Raw genomic sequence first — 26,472 nt, 5'->3', positions numbered from 1 at the left:
AAACTAATTCGAGTTATGGTCCAGACAAGTAAACCGATGTGTTTGGAGGTTTTAAATTGGACAAGATATACAACTTACGTCCAAACTTGATTTAATTCGGATCGGACAAATTCGATCATTCGGACCGGATAAAGTTTTGTCACCTCTAATAAACTTTTAAAAAATAAGCTTAGAGTTTTGTTTGTTTGCTTTTTCTTTTTCTTTCGCTTCTTCTTTTTATTTTATTAAGATAATATTATATATAATATTTTAAACTTTTTAAATATCAAATATTTATATATTTATATAAAATTATCTTGTAATTATAAGTTTAAATTTAAAATTAAATTTAAAATTAATAGAAAAATACTTATAATAAAAATAAAATTATATAAAAAATAAAATCAAATCGTAAAATAACCAACTACCATGATTTATACAGTCTTCATTTTTTTTAATAATTTTTATTTCTCTTTTAAACCAACTTAAATTTTTTAGGCTTTTCACAACTTATGTTAGTGTCCAGCTATAATTTTTTTATGTAACTTTCATTCTCTTTTAAACTAACTTCAATATAAGCTCCGCGCTTACCATACTTTGGGACTTGAAGTTAGCATTCCATATTCCATAATTCAAAAAAAATAAAGAGTTGCATTACATGATTAGCCGTAGATGAACATAAACGGGCTCTTCAACAACCTACGTGCATTGCTGTGCATATGAGCTATTACAAATTACAATACAACTAGAGTCCCTAGTTTATTGACCATATAAACCTAAAGCCATCAAGAGACCACCTGTGTCGGCATTCACATAAGCAAAAACTGAAGTGCTAGAAGCTGATGAGTTGACAATATTGTAGGGATAGTGCGTGGACACAATCACATCACAGAGAGAGGGGGAGAGATGAGTGTTACTATAATTACAATAAATGATCCAGTCAATAAATTACATGTCACAAAGATGTGAGGCTTAAGGGCTTAGCATCTCAAAATTTGGGGACGCCCACACCCATGTTCCCATATATGGTACAACTAAGAATACAAATCGCTATATGCCCCTAAACCTCACAATTATCTGGCAGACCTTCATGAAACTGGCCACTGGTGAAATTCATCCTGTAATCTTGACATCTTTTCATTTTTACTCCTTCACTAGCATAGCATTCAGTTGCCTTTCTAACTGCAACACAAAGAAGGGGTGCAATAAGATACCCATTCTTCATACAACAAACGCGTGAAAATTTTGGCAGACTTCTTAATTGGCAGATACATACGATAAAAAAAAAGGTTGCCATAGCATAGTGACATATAATAAACACTGAGTACGAAGGTGCAGTGATGAAGCATGTACCTAAAAGAAGATCCGAAGAAACAAGAACAACATTGGAAGGTAATGGAAGGAATTCACTTGCAACTATACCTATTTTACCATTTATGATCATTCCAATAGTTGCAAGAGAAGAAACAGAAAGAGAAGCATATAGAGTAAAAATCAACAAAAAAAATGCTGAACACTATCTTCAATGAATTTAAGATATATCTATGGCTCAAGAATCAAGATCTTATTCCATTGGTTTTACTAAAAAAATGTCTGAAATAATATCTAAACCCTAAATTTACATAATTGTTCGAAAACCACAGAAAAATTTAAGGCAATTGACAGAGTAATAGATTAAAAATAAGAAAACCATACGATCACACTGGCATTGAAAAATACAAGTTCAATTAAACAACCAATATAATAGACACCACAAATGTCAACTATGCGTCCATTGTCATGGACTTCAAAGATCTACTGTGATTCTTTATTGTTGTGGACACTATTTATTTAAAGAAAATCCAACATTATGAGGACACCTCAAATAAATGTTTTTTTTACCCGGAAAATATGAGCATTTCCAAGATAGGGCAAGATTGGACCCAACTAAACAATGTATGCCCCAGATATTGTGATACTAGCAGTCATCTGCAAACCACTAGTACCATTTTAAATCTAAGATGCATAAAGTGAGATTCAAACCCGAGACATTTGAGTTTACGGCTGGTTCTAGATTCCCTTACCATGGGCTACCTTGTTCAGGGTAGCATCTCAAGACGTTCTCTCTCATAAAGAAAGCTACATAGATGGTGCATAAGACGATCTTTACGTTAATACCATTATTAACCCCGAACATTGCTCCAGTATTCAACTTCATTCTAGACTAATTGCTCCATAAAATAGATGAACTTACAGAAGAACTGTTAAATTGAATAAATTTATTAGATACACAAACACATCTCTGTTATTTAAAATTTAAATAACACTTTATTGTTTGATTATTCTTTTCTTGGGGATAAGGGGAATTGAACCTCCGGCTTGAGAGCAGGATGATGAAGTGCTAAGTGCTAACCACTTGGACTAATGACGTCCTCTAAATTCAAATAAACACTTAAACGTGTTGGTATTGCCATATTTGCCAAGCCAGAGAGTTTGTAGCTAAAACTCAAATGGGACACACCCATATACTGTTCAAAGAAATGAATTTTGGGACAAACAAAAACTATTAAGCCAGAGTCTTTCACAATTAACTTCCTATAAATTACTTATCCCCCCCCCCCCCCCCCCAAAAGCAAAAGAGTAGTTCCGATGCTTTCAATGATGGACAAGCCTATCCATGTTATGATTACACATTGAAATCAGATTGTCACTTGTATAAATAATCTGAATAGTCAGGCTTCTTGGTGTCAAATTGTTGAATGCTAAAAATAGGCACATCTCCGAGAGTCCAAAAGATTGAGAATGATAAAAAAGAAGGAAAATGTTTAGTAAACAAATTCATTCAAAGTAAAATGGATGCACACCTGAGCATTTTTCATCTTCTGCCTCTGCAATTCCTCAACTAGGCTTCCAACACTGAAGATGGAGACAAATTTAAGATAGTGATAGTTCTGCAATTAATGAAATTTGATTCAATTATGTACCTTTGTTGGAGATTAATGACCTGTGCCTGCAGCTCTCTCTCTCTGGTAGAGTTTGGAGATGCCTGCATCTGCAATATCTAAATCATTTAATAAAACGACAAACAATTCCTCATATCAATTCTTTACTCTTTAGCTGACTTATCGAGGTTTTGAAACGGAAAAGAGTAGACAGGAGATACTAAAGAACTTGACCATGCGAGTGAAGCATACATAATCACCTATCTGAGTCGATATTATTTCATGCATTAATGCAATGGGCTCAGTAAAATAAAATTTTCAGGCATTTAACCCAAGAAAGATAAGGCAAGACTCAGATCAAAATCTAGGCTACGACAGGTAGTCCTTCCAAAATTTGTCATTAGATTACCATCCATGGATCACCGATAATAAGGATTCCTACCTATACACCAAAATAAATTACTTCTTCTAGCAAGCAGATTTGCATGCTCCAATTTGAGGTTTTTGCCTTCATTGGAAATGACTGACATTCACATAGGGAGTCATGTATCGGACATAAACCAGATCAAACATATCCCTCATGACTTTTGATAGGATTGTCCCACATCGAAAGATGTAGGAGCTAAGGTGGTGTTTATAAGGGGAGGTATGGGCCTCCCTTAGTACCCAAGGTTTTCTAGTATGAGCTGGGAGGCCTTGGGTACAGCCGGCCCATATGGGTGGGTGTCGGTTGGGCCTTAGGTGCTGAGCGTGTATGGGCGCTACTCTATCAATGGTATCGAAGCGCATATGGGTGGGTGTCGGTTGGGCCTTGGGTGCTGAGCGTGTATGGGCGCTACTCTATCAATGGTATCGAAGCGTACGATCTTGTCGTGCTTTCAACTTGGGGCCGCACCTGCGGAGTGGCCGGCCATGGTGCTCGACCCACGGGGGCAAAGGCCCTGCGGAGGGGCCGGCCATGATGCTCGACCAACGTGGGCGTTGGTCTTGAAGGGGAGGGTATTAATAGGATTGTCCCACATCGAAAGATGTGGGAGCTAAGGTGTTGATTATAAGGGGAGGTATGGGCCTCCCTTAGTACCCAAGGTTTTCTAGTATGGGCTGGGAGGCCTTGGGTACAGCCGGCCCATATGGGTGGGTGTCGATTGGGCCTTGGGTGCTGAGCGTGTATGAGCGCGACTCTACCAGCTTTGAATTGCCACAATTATTACATTAAATAGTATTGTGGAAGGGTATGTATGAAGTGCAACCAAGTAAAACAAAGCAACTAATATTCTTCTCGTAAGCTCAAACGGAAAGTTCCCACAAACATCACAAAAATAAAAGGATTACTCCTACACTGCTCAAGCATCAAACTTAATGGATCATGAGGAAAGAAAAGTTTTTTTTGCCTATTTTAACACATCAATATACCCAGTAGATAACCAGGATTTATCATAAAGCAGATAAGACTCGCCTCACTATGATTAAAGCCAGTACCTGCATACACAAAGCCTTATATTCCACTGGTTCTCTTTTTAATCTATATTTTTTAGCGAATAAAGCCATAAAGTCATCTAGCTTCCCTACCAATCTTAGTGACAAATTATGAGATGTGTAGTTTCTCCTTGTAGATAAGATTGCAAGTCATAACTCTATGTTTCTCTTTTCTAAAGGAAGTCCCCAGGTTGCTGCCTTTCATAATAAAGGTTTAGAAGACACTAAACCTTGGGCCAAACAAAATTTCCAGATTATTTTAGAAGAAAAACAATCTACCGACCATATTGGTATTACATTACATAAAAGTTCCCATAGTCTTAAATTGGGCAATCTCGTACCAGTAATGAGTCATCATCATGAGTTTATTACTTTTTATATTTATAAATTTTTTTTTAAAAAATCTCTGGGTTACTACAAAGCATGGCACTGCACATGTACAAAAATGGCAGATAGACTATTGCTGCCTCTAACCGAACAATGTTGAATCAATCATCAGTAACAGATGACAGCTAGCAACACCTAATAAGAATTCCATTATGCTTAAATGAGAAGAGGTAATCATTAAGGGTTGCAAAAAAGAAGAAGAAAGAACCATATACCTGCAAAACGTCATTACACCCTGTCTCAGCAGAGTCCACCCGCTTGCCTATTTGACAAAACAATTTAATCCCATAAAATCACCAATACAAAATTCAAAGGCAATGATCAAAATGACCACACTAATAGACTAAACAAATAAAAAAAGCCATACCGGAAGTGTGCTCCACATACTTGATCAATTTAATAATCTCTTCCTGTCAACGAGAAAGTTTTTAAAACATAACAAATATTGTATATGGGACTGAAAATGTAAACAGAAAAAATACCCTCTGCATGTTGTTTTGCTGCAAAATATTCTGCAGAGATGAAAGAAGTGAGGCAGCAGGAACATTTGTTGGGCTAGTCAAACCTCCACAAACAGGGTTAAAGTAAGAGTTTGCCGAACCCTGAACGGTACAAAATAAAGGCAATGGTTACAAAGCCATTGCCTAAGGGATAAATCTCTAAGTTGCATCCATATGCTTCAAAAGGCCAAATATTAAGCAAATGCACAAAATTTTGAACAAGTATTCACAAATAAGATAATAAATTTGTGAGACTGAAAAATTGTATTTTACAGAAAATTCATAAACTGAGACGTCAATACATCATCCTTCGTCCATCCTAATAAAAATGCTAGTAAATCTAGAAATAGGGAGGGGGGAAAAAGGGGTTTGAGTGGCGGCCGGGAGGGGGGTGGGAGTGATATACTGGAAACCTCGTTGAAGAATGAAAACCATGTCATTCAAGCCATAAACTTCAACCCACATGATATCCAAAGGTTAAATCTTGAAAATGCATACACCAGTCTGAAAAAGAAACTAACAGCAATTTGGACCACAAGGAACATTTGGAAGCACCATTTAACTAAAGCTGATTCAATATAGGTCAAAACTTCAATAGGCATACTGCATACCACCTATGTTTTGTCATCTTTATGACACTAGCCTAACATGTCACTGAAACATGGCAGCAAATGAGCCTCATCCTGATGTTTCTTTTGCCTTAATTAATTTCACTCAGAGTGGATTCCGACAACATTTTGACTTAAAGCAACAGGATTTTAAACAAAGGTCTTTATATTTGCATGATCTTGCTGATAACCATTACTAGAAGAACTGTAAATTTACAAATATTTTTTCCTTTTAAATCTTGGAAATTACGTAGAAAGGACTACATATCGCCTTATGCAAGCACTCTGCTTGTGCATTAAGGACCAAAAAACTAACTAAAAATGAATTCACTAGTGCACGTTCTCTTCATTCTGAGATGTTAAAAACGTGTGCACAACTGCAATCTCACATGGGAATTCTTAAACATAGTGCCTGTAAAATTTTCACCAAGATATGACATCAAATGCATAAATTACCATCACGCTTTAAAACTTATTGGGTTGAACTTAGAATATCATATTAATGCAGATGTACCTTGGGGCTGAGATCTGCTGAAGTGACCTTAAAGCGTCCCTTGTGTTGGACCACAGCTCCTTCTGATGTGTCCTCTGCCGCACATACAGATGTAAAAAAAGCTTTTACAGAGCATAAAACTGGATAGTATAAACAGAGTAAATGCGAGAAGTCTACTACAATTATACCGGAAGAAAGATTATTGCTCTCTCTTTTCTGGCGGAACAATGGACCACTATAGTTTCGCTCTGATTGATATTTTGGTTGTAGAATATCCCTTCAGAATGTGAAAAATACCCAAGTTAGTAAAGATAATTACATAGAATGTCTCCCACTCAGACACATTGAGATTGCAAAAGCAATTGGCAACATTTTAGCTACAAGATAGAACTGCTGCTGCACATCACACCAGCAAGTTAAAGATGGAGGAAATACAGGATGAATATACATTAGGAAGAGTATTTTCTATAGTTCCCAAACTATTTCAGTTCACCACCATATGACATCAATATATAAAATCAAATGTTAAAGCTCATATGCTCGCATTTCAGGATTCGTATATCAACCATCAGGATTTATAGGAAGTTTATTGCAAGATGAACATCTATTACTATTGGCAACGCCTAATCAGCAATCCTACTTCAAGCAAAAGCATCAACCTGCAAAGCTTGAATTAGTTTCTAGCTATACTGATTCAACAACCAAAAATATTTATGCTTGCAGAATTGCTTTGATCAAGGAGAAGTTCATCGACATTCTCGTTGTCTACTTTTTTTAAAAAAAAAATTGAATTAACTGACCGTCTTATCACACATTCATATTCATATTGAACAGTCCAAGGAATATCAAATATCTTAAATAAATACTCAAATTGCATGCCGCCTTGAATTACACTTTCTATTAAAGAATAATAATCTTGGGGTATCATGTTGAGGACGCAAGCAACCCCAGCACATTCTTGTCAGAAGGATCGCTCAACCAATCCTAAAAGATAACCATAGATACCACTATTTGTTGTCATACAGATGCAAATCCATTGGATGGCTACTGATGTAAATATTCTAAAACTCAGCAAGTCCCTATTAGTCATCACATGACTTCAAGCAGCATATGTTACGAGATACGATTAGCAGATGAGAGTTTTAAATGGACATTACCCAAAGGAGATGAGTGACAAAACAAAATAAGAAAGTTTCATGGGAGCAAACGAAAGTGAAAATACCCTTCATCCATGTAAAGGCAAAAATTGATGAAAAGTAAAACATAGAGTTATGCAGCTACAGATTTAAGACATAAAAACCTATATAAAACTATATGAGAATTTTCACTCAACCATAAATCAAGATTTGCATCAAAATCTGCTAACCTACAATCATAGAAAGCTGAAATTTAGGGTTTTACAAGATCAACAATAAAATCTTATTTTCTTGGTGAGAGCCTTAATAAAGTTTCTTCCAATTTGAAAGCAAGAAAGAGGAAGTCCAATGCACGTCTTAAATACTGAGAGCCAATTAAGGTGAACACTCGTTGTGTTCTTGTGCATGCCACTTCATTGAAAACAAAGCTGACCTGTCTCCGTCACGAATGACCTTTCTTGGAGAAAAGGCATTATCTGGTATTAGTGAACCACTAAAAAACTTCTTAGGCTCGGAAGCGACATGACGTGGTATGGAGTTAATTCGTGTTGGATGGCTGCCCTCATATCTTTCACATTCTTGGCCCATGAAATTTGGCGACAACTTTTGAACCAGTTCGGAATCCAAGAGGGCAGTATCCTTCCAACTTGGACTAGTTCCACCAACTTCATCCTCGCCAACATCAAAGCAACCTCTGCATCAAAATACCGTGTTTCACGATTGACTAAAGATCTAAATTGCAAAAGCTTAACAGATGCATGATTTTCAACATTTTATACACTTGCATAAAATAGTAAATAACAATAGATAAAATAAATGGAGTACAGAAATTAAACCTATTACTTCTGTTAGAATATGGTATAAATGATGTGAAACGTCCCAACCTAACAAGTTAACTTATTGGGTTGAATGGCAAAGTAACTAATCTTAACATGGTATCGGAGTCGGGAGATCCTTGGGTTCAAACCCTAACTACTGCACTTTAAACCCCCATTTATTGTTGCCCCAAGTGTTGGCCTTTGTGCGTGTTTGTTGTTGCGCTTAGTGTTGAGCCTCGTTTGTTATGCACGTGTTGGGCCGTCGGATTGTCTAGCCCACATGTGATGGGAGTGTTAGAATATGGTATAAATGAAAAGAAACGTCCCAACTCCCAACCTAACAAGTTAAGTTATTGGGTTGATTGCCGAAGTAACTAATCTTAACAACTTCCATATAACAAATGCAATAAATCTCCTTGAACCTTACAACACTCGGGAGCCATTTCAAAAATACAATGCCACAGGGGCAGCTAATCTCAATATCAAATGGAGGCATACACAAGGAAAACATGAAAGCCACATATAAAAGGGGAAGTAAAGGAACCGACAGGAAAAAAACACACAGCCATACTTTAGTGCTTGAAGAGGTTTAATGGGAAATGAGGCAAGTGTACTCTTCAAATCAGGCAGATCACTGAAACCTTCCTGAAACAATTGAAAGATAGATGTCAAAAAACTGGAAAAACAAATGTATTCCAGAGCTTCGAGAGAAGATCTGGGAACTAACAGAAAAACAAATCTTAAGGAAGTCATTTAGTGCAGATAATATGACCTCTTCACTAGAGGTAATATTTGAATTAGCCATTTCCTTGGGCAACCTCTCTGTGGGAAACACAGCATTACAGCTGTCCTCTTGCTTCCTACTTACACCGGGATTCTCTGCATTTGACGATTCATCATAATCTTGAATCTGCACAAAACAATTTGCTTACCTAAGGTAAAAGGTTGCCAATGAAAAATCCATATCTAAGTAATTTCACATTTTACTAGAAGGGCTTGAAATGGCAAAAAAACTAAAACTACTTACAAGGGCAGCCTGACTTTTCAGATCCTCAAGGTTAAAATTCCAGGCACTGACACCTCTTATGTACTCTTGCTGCAAGGCAACCAGTAAGTTATAAATGCATCAAAAACAGGCCAATAAAAAAATGGAAAATGAAATAGAAGCTACTCTACTAATGAAGATAAATTTCCACTAAACTGAATTGGTAGTGATGATGACTCTCTTAAATGGTAAAAAAAAAAAAAACAATCAAAAGGCACAAAAAGGATGCCACCTGAAGCGCATAAATTATACAAGACAAAGAACATATCTTAAGATTACTAGAAATTACTTCGACTTTCATCGGATTTTCCAAAAGGACAGAACTTACTTCCAAAAGCCTCTATAATAGACCAAAATATTCAATTTCAAATATATAAAAAGCCTCCCACCGACTTCACACAAACTTAGGCTGAAACTGGAAAACCGTTCAAAATATATGAAACAACTATTTTCACAAATTAAAACTCCAAAAGTTCCTTTGTCAAGAAATTGTCAACTGAGGTAATTATTTCACATACGAATTTTGTTCAAAAATAAAATGCCAATTTTGGCCCTAAAAACATTGGACGGCATACTTAGATACGTGAATGTTATTCCAAAGCACAACAAAGGTAAGACTTATTTCTCATTGCAAAACTAACCTCATATAAAGGGAGAGATTGCCCTCTAAGCAGAGCAAATGTGTTAATTAGCTTCCAACTTCATTAACAGTAAATTAAAAATCTCAACACAATGCCACAAATGCATTAACTTTGGACTCTCAATGATGTAGCTTAGATAGGCTTCCATTATTGGTCTTCATTTTGTTTTATGTGTGTATTTTACTTTGTTGACCAAGCTACTGATTTATATTGTACCTATGATGTGGGGGTTGTCTACATCTTGTTTAGGACAAGTGTCTTGGTTTCAAGTAAGTTTAGTGCAGCCACTTAGATTGTGACACCTATGATGGGGGAACTAAAGTTAGACCCCTCCCCATATATAAAAGCTGCTTCAAAACTTTATTTTTAGGGCTGGAAAATTGCTGAGTTTTCCAGAAATATTTTCCTGCTAGCCGCCTTCTCTTCTGCAGCCTTCATCACCTCTCTTTCTCCACCTTTTCTTGTTCTCTTTACAGTTTCTTGCTTGCTCTACCTTATTTCTTATCTTTTCACCATCTATTGCTGTGTTGATCTATTTCTTGGTCACAACCTTCCTAAACCACCTTACAGCTGGTTCATATTTCTTCTTTCCCTATTTTTTTCACCTACTGCTGGCCCTTGCTAGTTTGTTGCGCTTCTATCTGGTGCTGCTTCCCCTCTCACATCTTTCTCCTTTCTCTTGCTTTCCTTATCTTTCCCCTTGCTCCCTCAGTGTCTTTTCTAATGGCCTATTTGAGTGTTGCTGTCGTTCACATGATAAGTTACTTGGCTACTAACCAGAGAGTTTGTTCTGTCAGGATTATGGTTGATGTATGTTATGAAGTTCTTGTTTAATTTCTTTGAGTTCTCCACTTCTTTATCACTTATCTCAATTTTTACATCTAGGATTGCATCACTTAATTCACAGCACAAAGTAAGACTGTTGTTTAATCACAAGACACAAGGAAGTGCAAGATGCAGTGTCATTTGCCTTCTGAAAGAGTGGCAACTCTCACCTGTGACAAATGTTCCTTGTCTTCATAGAGTGCCTTATTCTGCCCAAGCAGATCAGCCTCTCTTGCCTGAAACATAAAATACAGGATAAGAAATAAACATGAATTCATACCTCAGAGCCAAGATTACAACGTGCAAAACAAACGATGATCAAGAGACCTTCAGCAACCTAAAACGCTCCCCCAAAGGAGCGAGGCCATCAAGAATGGAAAGAGCTACAAATTCGTTGGAGCGTGCATTTTTGAAGAAATGGTGCTTCAACAGCTTTTCTGCGGTTGGACGTTTCTTCGGATCCTTCACTAAGCAAGTAGCTACCAGTTCTTTGAATGACTGACCCCCAAGAAAAAAAAAGGGAAAAAAAAAAAAAAGAACACTAAGGATAAATAATCAGGTAATTACTAGATTTTTATTTCTCTTTTTCAAATGAACAACATAAACCTTTGAAAATCTCTTGTCTCGTTCATAGTCAAGCCCAGGAGGTGCATTTTGTAAGGTCATAAGAAGAACCTGAAGCACAAGAGGACAAAACATTAAGTCTGAACTAGCACAACAGGTAATAGAAATGAGAATCCAGAATCATTATCCCATTTGCACAGATATGGTAAATCAGGCATGCAATGAATGCTAAAAATTGAGAAATTTACTTTCATTGGTGGATACTTAGAAAAAGGAGCATGGCCATGAGCAAGTTCAAGGGCAGTTATTCCAAATGACCAAATATCTGCTCTGTTAACACATCAAGAGGACTTTTTCAACATTTTCGGATTACTGAAGCAAAAGTAGGAATAAAATAAAAAAGAGGAACACAGATCAGATAGGCAAGCTACTCACTTAAAGTCATATCCATGCAATTGCTGCATCACTTCAGGTGCCATCCTGGGGGGAAGTTTACACAAAAATGAAATTTCTTAGCACATACAGGTATTATGATAAAAATCCCAATCGCAGTAAGATTCAAAATTCAAATCATGGAATATTACAGATAATTCCAAGCTCAAGTATACCAGCAAGGAGTTCCCACAAATGTATTTCTGGAGCGTTGCCTCTCTCCAGTATCAAACATGCAAGCAGAAACTCCAAAGTCAGCTAACTTGACTGCGCCATTAGTATCAAGTAGAATATTCCCAGCCTGTAACAGAAAATTTAAGAAAAGTCATGAGCATAACAGCTGTATGATCCCAAAGAAATGAAAGAACAAAAAGCATATTGGATTAGAGTAGCAGAACTTGTGACAGGGAAGCAAAGCATATCCTAAAGATGTAGAACAAAACGATAAATACATTTTCTTAGAGCCATTTCACTAAAATTGCAGCACCAGTGACAAGGAAGTAAAGTGCATCCTAAAGATGTTGAACAAAAAGATAAACCCATTTTCAATGTCTATCGTTTTTCTTTTTCATATTAGAATGTTAGACAAAAAGAAACACTATGGATCACCGTGAACTCAAGAGTAACCACAAAAAGCAAATGATGGACCTTAACATCTCTGTGGATATGTCCTTGGGCATGTAGATAAACCAGAGCTTTGAGAGTCTCGCGCAACAATGTAGCAATAACAGGCTCTTCAAAACCTTCTTGATATGAAGATTTCATTATATGAAGGCATGACCCCCCAGCCATGTATGGCATCACAACCCAAAGATTGTGTCCAGTAGTAAAAGAGCAGTAAGCCCTTAAAAGATTTGGATGATCAGTCAAGTTCATTGTTTGTACCTCCCTTCGGATGCCATCCTGCATTATTCCTAAGATAAATCATTCTGTATACTGGCATACAATATTTCATAACAAAAACTCGAAGAGGTTTTACAAAAGTTTTAAACCAAGCATTCGCAAGAAAATAAGCAAACGTTGAGGGACAAAAGAAACATAACCTTAAAAAGTTATATCCAATGGAAACAAAGAAAAATATTTTTGTGGAATGAAAACCAAGATTAGATTAAGAAGAACCATGCTAGTGACTGGTATGGGCCTTCCTCTGCTGGTTCTCTTGGAACCACAAACTTTCAACATAACAAGACTCGGAGGTTGATTCATTCTTGCAGTTCTGGAGCATCTTCTACAATTCTAGTGTTAATCCTACTCTTGTGGATAGAATTTGCCAAACAACTCTCCAAAAGATAAGGTATTTAATGTAAAATCTTACTACAGGGAGCTCCTTAAGGTGAACTTCCATCTTGGAAATTCTCAATTCCTATATCCAGAAATCAACAGCTCCTCCTAGAGTAGCTTTCTTTTGCTGGGAAGCTGTGTAGTCTAAATTCTGACTTGGGATAATCTTCAGAATATAGGATTCCTTCTAGTTAACAGATGCTCTGTAAAGAAAACCAAAGTCCATAAGCTATCTTTTGCTTCTCTGTCCTTGGTCAAGGAGTTACTGGAGCTCTGCAATAAATCTCATGGACTTCAATTGGGTGAGCCCTCGCAAGGTGCTTCAGAATGCTTTCCTGAAGTTCTCTAACTCGAGATAAGATTAAAATGAAGATTTTCCAGATGAAGGCTGCATCCATCATGTGGTTAATTTGGAAGGAGAGATATCGCAGGATATTTAACTCCAAAGAGTCCTCTTTTGAATTTTTTATTAAAAATTGGCCTGCTTGTAGCACATTTTGGTCATCTCTGCATTGTAGCAATCTCATTGAGGCCATTAGCTTATGCTCCTTGTACTTTCTGTTGTGACCCCTACACCTGAGGTACCTTAATAAACCTCTCTTTCCACTTAAAATGATAATAAGAAGAAGAAAAACCATTACCATGTAAGAGGACTAGAGGACTGAACTTCATAAACCTATTTCTGCTTAAAAATAAGGGCAATATTCAATGTTGTTGCAATGAAAATGCTAATAAGTTTCAACCCGGCTCTTAGAAAAACAAAGGGAAGTAGGGAAAGCTGTACTCAGGCAGTTCTACACATGCAAAACAGCATTCCATTCTAAAAGCACTTCCAGATTATTTATTGTTAACATCATTTCTTCCATATTTCCAGGCTATTGGTAGTAAAAATACTAGCTAAAACACATATCTAGGGATCCCTAAATGTGAAGAAAATAAATGCAAGTACATGCCGAAAAAATAACCACAAACATGAAGCAACAATAAGCTAGCATTTATCCATAAACAAGGAGCTATTGGCCTAGTGGTAACCACTCCTTAGGATTTCAAACAAGTTGAAGGTTCAAATCCTAAATCCTCCCATATGGTAAGAATAACTAATATTAAAATCAATATCATTCATAAAAAAAAATGCTAGCACATATCCATACAATATAAATTAAAGAGTTTCTAAAGTGAAATTCACAGTGCAGGGCACTTACCAAATCATTATTGCACTTTTCCAGATCAAGAGCCTTAATAGCAACTATCTCATTAAGTGGAATGCAAAGAGCCCTGTACACGATGGCGCTGACACCTTCACCGACTTCTTCATATAACTTATACTCTTCTGCACAGACCGGGTATTTTTTCTCCAAAATATGATCCATAATTTTCGTTTACAAAGCATTAACACCTACTTTGCTCCTAAATGTTACAGTGGTAGCATAAAAACTGCATGTAGACATGAACATCATATTGATGTGAGGTTTCTTCTGGTATGGTAGCATCTTCTCCTTCTTCAACAGCAACAAATCAACGAAACTGTGGTTTCATTCTCAGCATACAGCAGAGTTATTATCTTAAAAGGGAAGCAATAATTTAACTCAATGCCAAGTAGATTTTACTAGAACTATCCAATATTTCCATGGGCCATTAGATGAGGTACAAGCCCACAAATACAAGTGGGTCTAGAGGCTCAGCTCCACCAAGTTCAACCAAAGAAAAGACCACTCCAATATGACTCCAAATTTTTAAAAAAAAAATCCCCAGATCTTTCTACTGAGGACAACAAAAGTTGATAGAAATCTGCCTAGTAAAGTATTGGCTGTGAAGCCAACAAGGCTGAATTAAGGGTAGCTGAGAGGGAAACCTGGAGGAAAAAACACAACAGTAATCATGATTTGGAAAAAATGCACATGATTTAGAAAATTTTGCGAAACAAGAATGAGAATGCTTTCCTATGGAACAGTGACGTGACAGTAAAATATCAGTAATCACAAAGAGTTCAACAGGAAAACCAGGAGAATCAAATACACTTAAATGTGAATAATATGACAATCCATGCAACTAAAAAGTTAATAAACCGAGTGCAAGCAATTTCATAATTTTCAAAGAACTTAACCTCTCACATCTTGTCACCGCTTTACCAAAATTTCAGACATTGAAGTCGGGCAGAAAAACTATAGCATTGTGATCTAACTGCAAACCTCAGCTGATCAAAATTTTATACAACTGAGACTGAAGGTTCAATGAATTAATATAATACATGTAGGTAATATGGAGCAAATCATACTGCAAAGAAAACCACCTCCTATAAACACCACCAGATTTCTCGTAGATAATTTTTAATTTTTTACCTGAAGATTGCTTCATGGTCTTTGTTCTTGATAAATAAATAATTGCTAGCACTAGGCACCCCAATCTACTTAATGAGTGCTACCAGGAATTACTCAATGACCCCTTCCTCGGAGCCAAAAATTGCCTTGTAACGGAAACATTAACGACACTCCTGCAAAAGCATTTCAACCAGTCTCCCAGCTACAGAAACAAATGCAAAACGCTCTTAAGTCCCAAATCAGGACTTCTAGCCAAACTATCACATAAATTGAAATAAGTTCACGAGAAACTCAATTTTAACAATTCCACATTTGCTATGGCAAATAGAGACCACCAAATATCTAAATTAACGAACAGAATCTGTCAATCAAAACTCCAAAATTCTCCGATTCATCTGATGGCAAAAGAGTATCACATCCAAAAATATTAAGCTTCGTCTTGGAACTACAAATCAATTAGTCAACTAAATTCGATCAATCAGCCACATCAGTACCACTGACCTAGGGTTTCTATATGCAAAATAAAAGTAGAGAAGCATAAAATCTAACCTGCTCAAGTCCTCTGTGACAACCTAATTGTTTGTTTCGATATAATCGATGGCGAGACCAGAGTAGCCGCAGATGATTTCTCGCGGGTTTGCGAGTTCAGAATTCAGAGATGGAATCGAATCGAATCCCGTTCACAGGAAAATAAAGAAGAATTAAAAAAAAAACACAGTAGTTATTTTCTTATCAGCAATATCTGTGCTTGACAGACGGCAGAGGAAGAGGAAAAGAAAAAGAGTTTAATCAAAATTGAAACTGCAAAAATATAGAGGAGAGAAGACGGAGGCAGTGGGGCCCGCCATGAGATTTTGAGGAGTAGGTGAATTAATCAGGATTATCTCGGAAAAGTTTTATCGGGGAACGGTAGATCTCGAGAGAGGAAGATCACCTAAAAATGTCAGTAAAAGCTCAAACTGTAACGGTTAATGTAATAAACTATACTATTAAATTATTTTAAATTATTTTTCAGTAGAAAATAAATAAATTTATTTTTTAATACAAAACTTCAAGGATAAAAAAATATCGGAGGGACTGACGAGAAGTGATTCAATTGACAATCAATTTAATTAAACATATATGTGTTTAAAATTCGATCTCAATGTGAAATATATTTCTCAGTCATATTTTTAAAAAAATAATCGATATGTGGTTAGAATACTGTTAATTTTTATTTTTTTAATTGTAAATCTTGTAATTATATGATGTTAGATTTATGGAAGATATTTTATGACAAATGGAAAATAAAACGACAACCAAGTTTGTAATAAAAATTGGAAAGACAACCCTGTGGACAGCTAGGACCACGGGCTTGGATGCAACATTGGGGGTCCGTATGTTTTTTTTTTTTTATACATAAAGCCCATATGTTTGTTTATTATTAGTTGTTCGAAGCAGACAATAATTGGACCAAAACAAATTTATTTACAAAATAGTCCCATCTATGATCTATGAGATTTTGAATCCAATTAAGTGAAGATATAAAGAGCCCAGAGATATTTGGAGCCCAACTTGAAAGGCCCATGAGCGCTGAACTGGACTTGCGCACTTAACATGGGCTTGGTTTATGTTGGAGCTTCGTGGACTTGCACACTTAAAATTCAGACCCAGGCTTGGTTTATGTCGGAGCTTTGTGGACTTGCATACTTAAAAGGAAAACTTTAGTCACACCCTTATATTTACTAAAGATATCTCGTCAATTGATTTTTATAAGGGATGGTCAACTTAAGTTGGGCGTTTTTAGTAAATTTAGGGGTGTGACTAAAGTTACCCCACTTAAAATTATAACTCAGGCTTGGTTTATGTTGGAACTTAGCGGGACTTGCACACTTAAAATTCGAACCCCCAATCGGGCCTAGTCTAAATTTAAATTTGAAAAGATAAAATGTTTGAAATGCCCCTATAACAGAAAACGACTAGTTTGAAGGATATTTATGTTTTTTATAATAAATCAAAACACCAAAAGAAAGACCAAAATACTCTTACCAACATTCAAAAACGACTAGTTTTTAGAACATTTTGGTCCACACTTAATACTCTCATTACCTTTATAAACTAATTTGCATGTTCGCGCTTCGTGCGACCCATAATTAATTTGAAAAATAAATATTTTTGATAATTTTTCGATACTTTGTTGCCATGATAAACAACAGAGCTTGAATTATAAAAAATGGAGATAATTGTAAGATAAACAAATAACTACAATACCTTTTAAAATATTTTAAAAGATTTTAAAAGGTTTTTAAAAGTGATAAAGTTTGAAGTGCAATTCACTTAACAAAGATTTTAATTATAATGCGAGTACATTCAGTAGCAAGATAATAACGCTGCTATATATAACATGACATTATTGAATTGTAACATATGGTTGATCACATGAGATGAAAAAGACATGATGATTGAAAGCGTTTCTTAATACAACTTCAATTTAATTTAATTTAATTTTTTTACATGTGGCAAGAGTTTGAGCCATACGGAAGCAAATGTGGCAGCTTCTAAAGCACTTTAGTATTTTGTAATACACTTATCTTAATTATATGATTATGATTGTTCAATTGCTTAGCCGTAACTTTCCATTATTTTACCTTTTTTAATCACTTTTTGTTGTTCCTATTAGTATTTATGCACATTTAATTAGTGTTTGACCGTTACTTTTCATTATTACGCATCTTTTATCACTTTTTGTTGTTCCTAATAGTATTTATGTACATTTAATGGGTTATCATTGAAATAGCATTGATTTTCCAATAATTAACATCTTTAATATTATGATTATTTAATTTTTTAACATCTTTAATATTATTTTTATTTAATTTTTGGTGGGTCTTTATTATTAGTATTGATGATTTTCCTATAATTAAGGGGAAGTTTTTTACCCCTCTTTTAGCTATTCTCCACAATTCAAGGGGAGACATCCTTGAGGCCTCCATTTTATATATATAAATTGAATTGATGATGATTGATGATATGAGACCATACTACAATCACTCATAACTATCTCATATCTCTCCACCATTTCAGTATTCTCTAATTATCTCACACACATCATCATCATGGCATCAACAACATCACTCAAAATGGGTGTGGCTTATACGATGCAATCGCAATATTTCTTCGAGGCCAACAAGAAACAGCCAGAGACGTTGATGCAGCTACAAGTGATGTGGACCATACTCAACCAAGTAGTGCCGTGGACAAAACTCAACCAAACTGACATGTTTAAAGCTGGTTTTCTAGCTGAAGACTTTTGTCCTTTTGTACTCTCTGTAGTCTAGTCTTTTCTGGCTTTAGTGTTTATAGTTGTTGCCTTCATATCCCTTGTATTTAAGTTCTCTTTCTGGTTTCTGCAGAGGTAGATTATTTTGGAAGAAAAAGCTCTGTTTAGTATTTGTAGTTCTTGGTTCTTAGTGGCTTGTATTGAAGCCTATTTAGTAAAGAATTTCCTCAGTGGTTTATGTTCTTCACATGATCACGTGGAGCTAGTTGTTGGTATCTCTCACGTCTGTTCTTTCCTTGTGTGTTCAGAAGTCAAGTTTCCACGGGGACTGCACCAAGTGGTATCGAAGCCAGAACGACACCTTCACTGGTGTCTCCTTTATGTACACTCGAAGTGGTCTTAACTACTCTACGATGTCCACCACCGCGAGGGACGACGATATCCCCGCACTTACGCAACAACTCAAAGCATTGGGAGATCATGTGCACACTGTTTCTCAACGTCTAGATCTGGTTTGCCAACAGGTCTTACCAGCCAGTAGTGCTACTTGACCCACGGAGCCAGATCCTACTTTCGGCGCAAGCAGTAGCCGTGTTGTACCTCCTGAGATCTGCACTCCTCCGTCGTACAGAAATGGGACACGTACCACTGGCCCACCTGAGCCAGCCCTTCCTCAACGGCGGACCGACCCTGTTGATGATGTCAAACGCTTAGTTCGGACTGATGTGCCTGAATTTTGGGGTGACCTTAACCCCACCTCTTTCCACGATTGGTTAATCTCTGTGGATGATTACTTTCGTTGGTACAAAATGCTGCATGAGTGCAAGGTGGATTATGCAATTATGAAATTGAAGGGTAGTGCTCGTATTTGGTGGCTCAGTATTGAGGAGCAAGCTCAACGTCTGGGTAGACCTCCCCTTTCTGATTGGGTGGAGATGAAATTTCGCCTAAAAGGAAAATATATGCCTACCGATTATGTGGATGCTTTACTTCGGGAATTATGGGGTTTTAAGCAAGGAACCCTTTCGGTGACTCTATATACTGGTCGTTGGCAAGAACTCACCATTCGCAGTCAAATCATTGAGCCTGAACGCCAGGCCATTGCTCGCTACATCGCTGGGTTAAGAGAGGATATTCAGTATGAATTGCTCGCGATGACATTGGCCTCCGTTGATGCGGCATATCAGGCTGCCCTTCGTATGGAAGCCCATCTTGCTCATCAATAGCGCCCATGGTTGACAACGTCATCAGCCTCTATCCCACATCCCAAAGGTAATAATGTCCATTCCAATTTTAACATTAACTCCACTGCGTCTTTTACAGGTTCCCCAACACCATCCGGGTCCTCAATCCCGCCTTCCTCTAGCGACAATCGCCGCCGTGGAGGCGAGAATACTGCTGTGAACTGTTTTAACTGTGGAGGCAAGGGCCATTATGCTGTCATCTGTCCCAGTAAGAGTACCAAGCCCGGCCTTATCTGCGAAGGGGACACAACTACAACGGTCGATTACTCCCTGAAAAGTTCTACTGAGTTGGAACAACCAATTCCTGAAGAGGAAACCTTAGAGGCGTCCCAATTGCCTAGTTGTATCATCCAACCCATTCTTATGGGTGAATCTTCTACAACGGATGCAGATTATTGGCTTCGCACGTCCATCTTTCATACTCGTTTTGAAGTTGGGAGCAAGGCCTTAGATACGGTGATTGATAATGGTAGTGGCATGAATGCCATAGCAAGCGTTGTCGTGGATAACCTGGGCCTTGCCAAAGAACCTCATCCTCGGCCTTACCGTATCAGCTGGGTTGATGCTACCTCCAAACCGATAGAAGCTCGGTGTCGGGTTCATTTTTCCTTAGGACCGACCTTTGTTGATGAAGTTTGGTGTGATATTGTTCCCATGTCCGTGTGCCAAATGTTATTCGGCCGGCCGTGGCTTTATGATCGCAAAGCTTTGTATGATGGGTTCCGTAATTCTTACTCTTTCATCTACAAAGGCAGGCGTTTCACCCTCAATCCTTTCAGACCCATCCCACGTCCTGCTATCACGCCGACGGCATTTTCGGAAGTCCTTACTCTTTCTTGCTTGGTTGAAGTTTCTCCTAATACACCAATGATGTTCTTGTTGTTACTTAAACCGGCTGCATCCACACATACACTTCCTGTAGCATCAGTCATTGATCTCCTGTCTGAGTTCCCTGATTTGATGCCCGATGATTTTCCAGATCAGTTGCCTCCCTTGCGTGATGTGCAGCATACCATTGATATACTACCGAGTTCATCACTGCCCAACCTTCCAGCTTATCGTTTAACACCAGGGGAACATTCTGAGATGTGTTCTCAAGTGTCTCAACTCCTGTCCAAAGGATTTATCCGGGAAAGTCTCTCCCCTTGTGTTGTACCGACCATACTTATTCTAAAGAAAGATAGGTCGTGGCGATTGTGTGTTGATAGCAGGGCTATCAATCGGATTACCGTCAAATACCGATTTCCTATTCCTCACTTGGACGGCCTACTTGATCAACTTTCTGGTGCCTCGGTTTTCTCTAAAATGGACCTCCGCAGCGGCTATCATCAAATTCATATCAAGCCCGGCGATGAGTGGAAAACAGCCTTTTGCACGAAGGATGGATTATTCGAATGGATGGTTATGCCGTTTGGCTTAACCAACGCTCCTAGCACATTCATGCGTGTCATGACGCAAACCTTCAAACCCTTCTTGGGCAAATTCCTGGTGGTGTATTTTGATGACTTATTGATCTATAGCCGTAACCAGGACGAGCATATGCACCATCTTCGATTGGTTTTCTCAACTCTACGCACTCACTCTTTTTTTGTTCACAAAAAAAATGCTCATTTTTACAATCTAAAATTGACTTTCTTGGATTTATTATTTCGCAGGCAGGCCTGGAAGTGGACCTAGCAAAAACTCAGGCTAACTTCTCTTGGCCTTCCCCTACTACCTTCACAGAGGCATGAAGCTTCCATGGGCTTGCATCTTTCTACCGACATTTCATTCGAGACTTCAATGTTATCACTGCCCCCATTACTGACTGCCTCAAAGGCAAGTTTTCCCTTGGACTCCAGCGGCAGCAAAGGCTTTTACCTTTATCAAGAATCGGTTGACTACTGCCCCGGTCCTTCGATTACCTGACTTCGCCAAAGCCTTTGAAGTTGCGTGTGATGCTTCCATCATGGGTATTGGTGGCGTTCTAAGTCAAGAAGGACATCCCATTGCCTTCTATAGTGAAAAATTATCCGACACTCGCAAACAGTATTCTACTTATGAACTTGAGTTTTATGCACTTGTCCAAACTCTTAGGCATTGGAGACCCTACTTACTGCACAAGGAATTTATCTTATTCACTGACCATGACTCGTTGAAATATATCACTACTCAAAAAACCTTGAGTCCTAAGCAAGCACGGTGGGTGGATTTCCTTCAACAATTTTCATTTGTTTTGAAGCATAAATCGGGTCTAGAAAATAAAATTGCAGATGCCTTGAGTAGGCGTGTCCACCTATTAGCTACTTTTGCTATTGCTTCCACTGGGTTTGAGACAATTCGTGACCAATACGCTTCTGATCCAGATTTTTCTTCTATATGGTCATCTCTTTCTAACGGGGCATCCCAGGATAATGTGTCTTCTGTTTTTCTTTTATAGGATGGCTATTTGTTTCGGCACAACCGTCTCTATTTGCCACAGGGTTCTCTACGTGAGTTTTCAATTACCGAACTACACGCTGGTGGCCTAGCTGGTCACTTAGGCCGTGACAAAACACTTGCGCTGGTCACAGGCAGATTCGTTTGGCCTCAACTTCGTCGTGACGTCTCTCGTCTCATACAAAGATGCCGAGTCTGTCAATTACAAAAGGGAACTAAGGCCAACAGTGGACTATACACTCCCTTACCTATTCCACAACAACCATGGGATGATATCTCCATGGATTTTATTCTAGGACTTCCTCGCACGGTGCGACTCCATGACTCTATATTGGTGGTCGTTGATCGTTTCTCCAAAATGGCACATTTCTTGCCATGTGCAAAGACGTATGATGCTTCGCATATTGCCTCCCTATTCTTCAAAGAAGTGGTCCGCCTTCACGGGTTGCCTAAATCCATTACTACTGATCAGGATGTGAAGTTCATGTCCTATTTTTGGAAGACTCTTTGGCTGAAATTGGGTACCAAACTCCAATACTCTAGCGCTTTCCATCCACAAACGGATGGCCAAACGGAGGTTACGAATCGTAGTATTGGTAACCTACTACGTTGCTTGGTAGTAGACCATGTTTCCTCTTGGGATTTAATTCCTGCACAAGCTGAATTTGTGTTTAATAACTCAGTTAACCGCTCTACTGGGAGCGCTCCTTTTGAAATTGTTGCAGGTCTTAAGCCCCGCACCCCTGTGGATTTGCTGGCCCTACCTACCTTCCCACCACCTAGTGGTGAGGCCCTTGAGTTTGCTAATCATATTTGAAGCAACCGACATAAAAACAATGAAGTCGCCACCAATTGATTTTTAGAATGCAATTGGACATCCATTTTGGTCTACGAGAAAAATGGGTAAGGGGGTCTATTGAGCATGGGGAAGGTGTTAGGCACCCCACAACTCCCGAAAACGGTTACCTTCAAAAATGTTTTCCTATTTGGCTCTACTTTGTTTTGAGAAATGATTGTATGTCCCAAATGTTTTAATGAGTTTTCCATATGCCCGGAAAATCATGTATTATCAAATGGGTGGAAATGTTCCATTAATGCTAGACCAAGATTTGATTTTAAAAATCTTATTTTTATGGGTTTTGATAAAAAGAAGGAAAAAGGGTGCACGGGATCACTACGGCCATTCCCGGCTTGGCCAAAAACATTTAAAAAAATTCCACTTGAAGTGGTTCTGGATAAAAAGATGCACGGAATCACTACGGCCATTCCCGGCTTGGCCGAAAATGTTTTACTTGGTCTTGGGTGAAAAAGTCCATATCGGAGTAGGTTTTGATGTTTTGGATGATTTGGAAAACAGGCTATTTAGATAGGAACATTGGAATGGGTTTTGATGGTTTTGAAGAAGAGATTTTTGGGAACTTGGTTGATGCACCAAAAAGGCCCACAATCAATGAAAAAGATTCAATTCAAGTCTTACTCACAATTATGCTCTTCATGAGAAAAGAAAGAATCCATTTAAGGCCCATCGGACGGGCCAAATATCTTTAAACCCCCCTTTGGGTCCTTAAATAAATTCTCCTAATCCCTAAAAACATATTTGCTTTCCGGGTCCACGAAATCCAAATGTTCTGGATGAATGCCAATGGAACCCCAATATCTTGAAGGCTCCTTGGTATTTAAACAAAACATAAAGGTTCCGTAAATTAATCTTGGTGTGTTTATTAAAGTGAGACGGCTTGGATTAATTCTAATGACTAACGCGTTGCATTTATCTTCATTGCATTCAAACAATCCTAGTATACATCTAAGCATCATGGCATAGTGTGAGAAATCAAAGTCCTAAGCATGCATTCTAATGCAATCATCATTCACAAAATTAATTCTTAATTTTTATATGCTTCTAGCATCCTAGAATATCATGTATGCATTTTCTATTTTACATCCACTATTTTTCTACCCTATTACAAAGGCTTACACTTTGCAATTATGTACAAAAGACAAATATAAAATGAGAAATACAAATATTATACAACAATTGAAATATTGCCCATGGGGCCCATTGCTCAAATCGGTCCAAATCTTCTAAGTATATCCTCCGGCCCAAATGGTCCCAAGCCCGGTCCAAGCCCAACAAACAAACACAAAATGGGTCAAATGGATGTCCAAACATAATATCAAGTTAAATCCATATTTAAAAATTCACATACCTGTATAAACATATATACAATACACAATCATATTATGTATACATTCGCAAATATACGCATATAAACATATAAAAAATATACACCTCCGAACCAATACTTGTGCACAAACACATATAAATATACATACCACGATATACACCTATATATACATATAACATATACACATCGATCCGAACCAAAAACCTGTATACAAACACATATAGATATATACCACAATATACACCTATACATACATATGACATAAACATATCCGAACCAAAACCTGTACACAAACACACAGATATATACCATAGTATACACATATACACATACACCATTCATAAACAAAAACAGAGTAATACCGGACTTGTAATACCAGATTTGAAGTAGAACAGTAAAGATGAAATACCGGACTTGTAATACAGAGCAATACCCAGTAATACCAAGTAATAACAGACTTGTAATACAGATATAGAGTCTGAATAAAATCAGACTTGAAACAGGGATGTATGACCGAAATGAAATTAGAGAAATACAGAGTTTGGAGCAAATCATCACAGAAAAACACATCACAATATACGTATTCTTCAACCAAGCAAACGGGAATATGTGGAAGTAATACCAAGGGAACAACAGAGAAATAGAACCATGCAAGATTACCTTCCTAAAGCGAATAAGCTACTCGGTTTCCTTGCTTTCCTTTCTGTTTCCCGGTTCCTTTTCTTTCCCGATTTCCTCCCTTGATTTCTTTGCGTTTTTCTTCTGCGCAGTGATTGTTCTTTCTCTATTTTCCTTCCCCCTTTTCTCTCTTTTTGTTCTCTCTGGCCCGAGTGCTCTTTTTTTCTCTTTTTTCCGACGGCTCCCACTTCCTTCTCTTGTGTTGTGCGGCTGCTCCCTTTTTTCCTTGTTGTCCGGCTCCTCCTTCTCTCCCACAATCTCTCTTTCTTTTATACCATATCCCTATAAAACCCTATTTCATCCTTTTACCAAAATGTCCCCCAAACCCTATTTATTTTCTCCTAAAAAACTAATATTTTGATATTTTCCAATGTTTTTTTTGCAAAAACCTTAAAGGTGTTACCTTTCCTTTTTAAAGTTTTTATTTATTATTTTATTTAATTCTCCTATTTTTTTAGATATTTTCTAGGGTTTTGTTGTATTGGGTTTGGGTTTGAATTTTTATGGGCTTATGACCCAAGAAATGGACTTTAGGATTTTTGCATGTTTGTGGGTCCAAGAAATAGGCTTTGATTTTTTTGTAAGTTTACGAGCTCCAGAACGGGCTTTTGAATTATTATTATTATTATATTTTAGTTTTTTCTATTTTTCTATATATTATTTTTTTTGGGCCGGACGAAAACCGGGTACTACAGCTGCCCCCCTTTGTATGTCTTTTATGAAATAAAAGACAAACAAAGGTGTAGTCAACCGAGTTTCGTACGGGAATTGAAATGCGCGGGATCACTGTGGCCATTCCCGGCTTGGCCAACTGTTTGTGTAAGAAAATAAAGGGCACGGGATCACAAGGCCATTCACGGCTTGGCCAAATGTTTGTGCAGAAAATAAAGGGCACGGGATCACAAGGCCATTCCCGGCTTGGCCAAATGTTGGTGCAGAAAAATAAAGGGCACGGGATCACAAGGCCATTCCCGGCTTGGCCAAATGTTTGTTTGAATTTATGCAAGAAAAAATCCATGAGTGTATGAATGCATGAAGAAAATTGTATTTTCTTTTATTTTCCTTATTTTGAAATTTTGATTTTGGTTAATTGTCGTAAGCACCATCACCTCTATCATCCTGCAATTATCCATCATGAGAAGACTGCATCTTTTGCCTCCATCCCATCTTGAATCTACCATGTTACACTTATTCTTGTATCTTTCATTATTGTTTTGTCTTGTCTTTCCATCGATTTGCTGCTTTCATCTTATTTCCATTAAA

At 37.5% G+C, this 26,472-nt stretch overlaps 2 protein-coding genes across 8 annotated transcripts; one reads left to right on the top strand and one right to left on the bottom strand.

The window, feature by feature from the left end:
- Positions 1 to 756: 756 nt before the first annotated feature.
- LOC120009282 (serine/threonine-protein kinase BLUS1) lies at positions 757 to 16,210 on the bottom strand. Of its 7 annotated transcripts, none has more exons than XM_038859806.1 (22): positions 15,974 to 16,210; positions 15,446 to 15,626; positions 14,309 to 14,958; positions 12,474 to 12,728; positions 12,002 to 12,126; positions 11,829 to 11,873; positions 11,642 to 11,723; positions 11,436 to 11,504; positions 11,157 to 11,327; positions 11,000 to 11,065; positions 9,346 to 9,414; positions 9,091 to 9,228; positions 8,890 to 8,963; positions 7,934 to 8,194; positions 6,553 to 6,641; positions 6,386 to 6,459; positions 5,246 to 5,365; positions 5,131 to 5,173; positions 4,979 to 5,025; positions 2,943 to 3,010; positions 2,823 to 2,874; positions 757 to 1,161 (listed from the first exon to the last, which is right to left on the bottom strand). In XM_038859806.1, exons 3-22 carry the CDS (start codon positions 14,474 to 14,476, stop codon positions 1,123 to 1,125), a joined length of 2,055 nt encoding a protein of 684 aa, XP_038715734.1. In that variant the 5' UTR covers positions 14,477 to 14,958; positions 15,446 to 15,626; positions 15,974 to 16,210; the 3' UTR covers positions 757 to 1,122. The 7 variants fall into 7 exon arrangements, with proteins under 7 accessions (XP_038715734.1, XP_038715736.1, XP_038715735.1 ...); XM_038859808.1 differs by having other exon boundaries at positions 14,309 to 14,630; XM_038859807.1 differs by having other exon boundaries at positions 15,446 to 15,597.
- Positions 16,211 to 18,543: 2,333 nt separating this feature from the next.
- On the top strand, positions 18,544 to 21,660 carry LOC120008681. Its single transcript, XM_038859066.1, has 5 exons — positions 18,544 to 18,624; positions 18,992 to 19,195; positions 19,244 to 19,880; positions 20,007 to 21,484; positions 21,583 to 21,660. Exons 1-5 carry the CDS (start codon positions 18,544 to 18,546, stop codon positions 21,658 to 21,660), a joined length of 2,478 nt encoding a protein of 825 aa, XP_038714994.1.
- Positions 21,661 to 26,472: the final 4,812 nt, after the last annotated feature.

The sequence above is a fragment of the Tripterygium wilfordii genome, chromosome 11, assembly GCF_013401445.1.
Source record: "Tripterygium wilfordii isolate XIE 37 chromosome 11, ASM1340144v1, whole genome shotgun sequence".
Classification (NCBI taxonomy): Eukaryota; Viridiplantae; Streptophyta; class Magnoliopsida; order Celastrales; family Celastraceae; genus Tripterygium; species Tripterygium wilfordii.
Note: the sequence above shows the minus strand (reverse complement) of the source record. Positions and strands in the feature narration are given on the sequence as shown.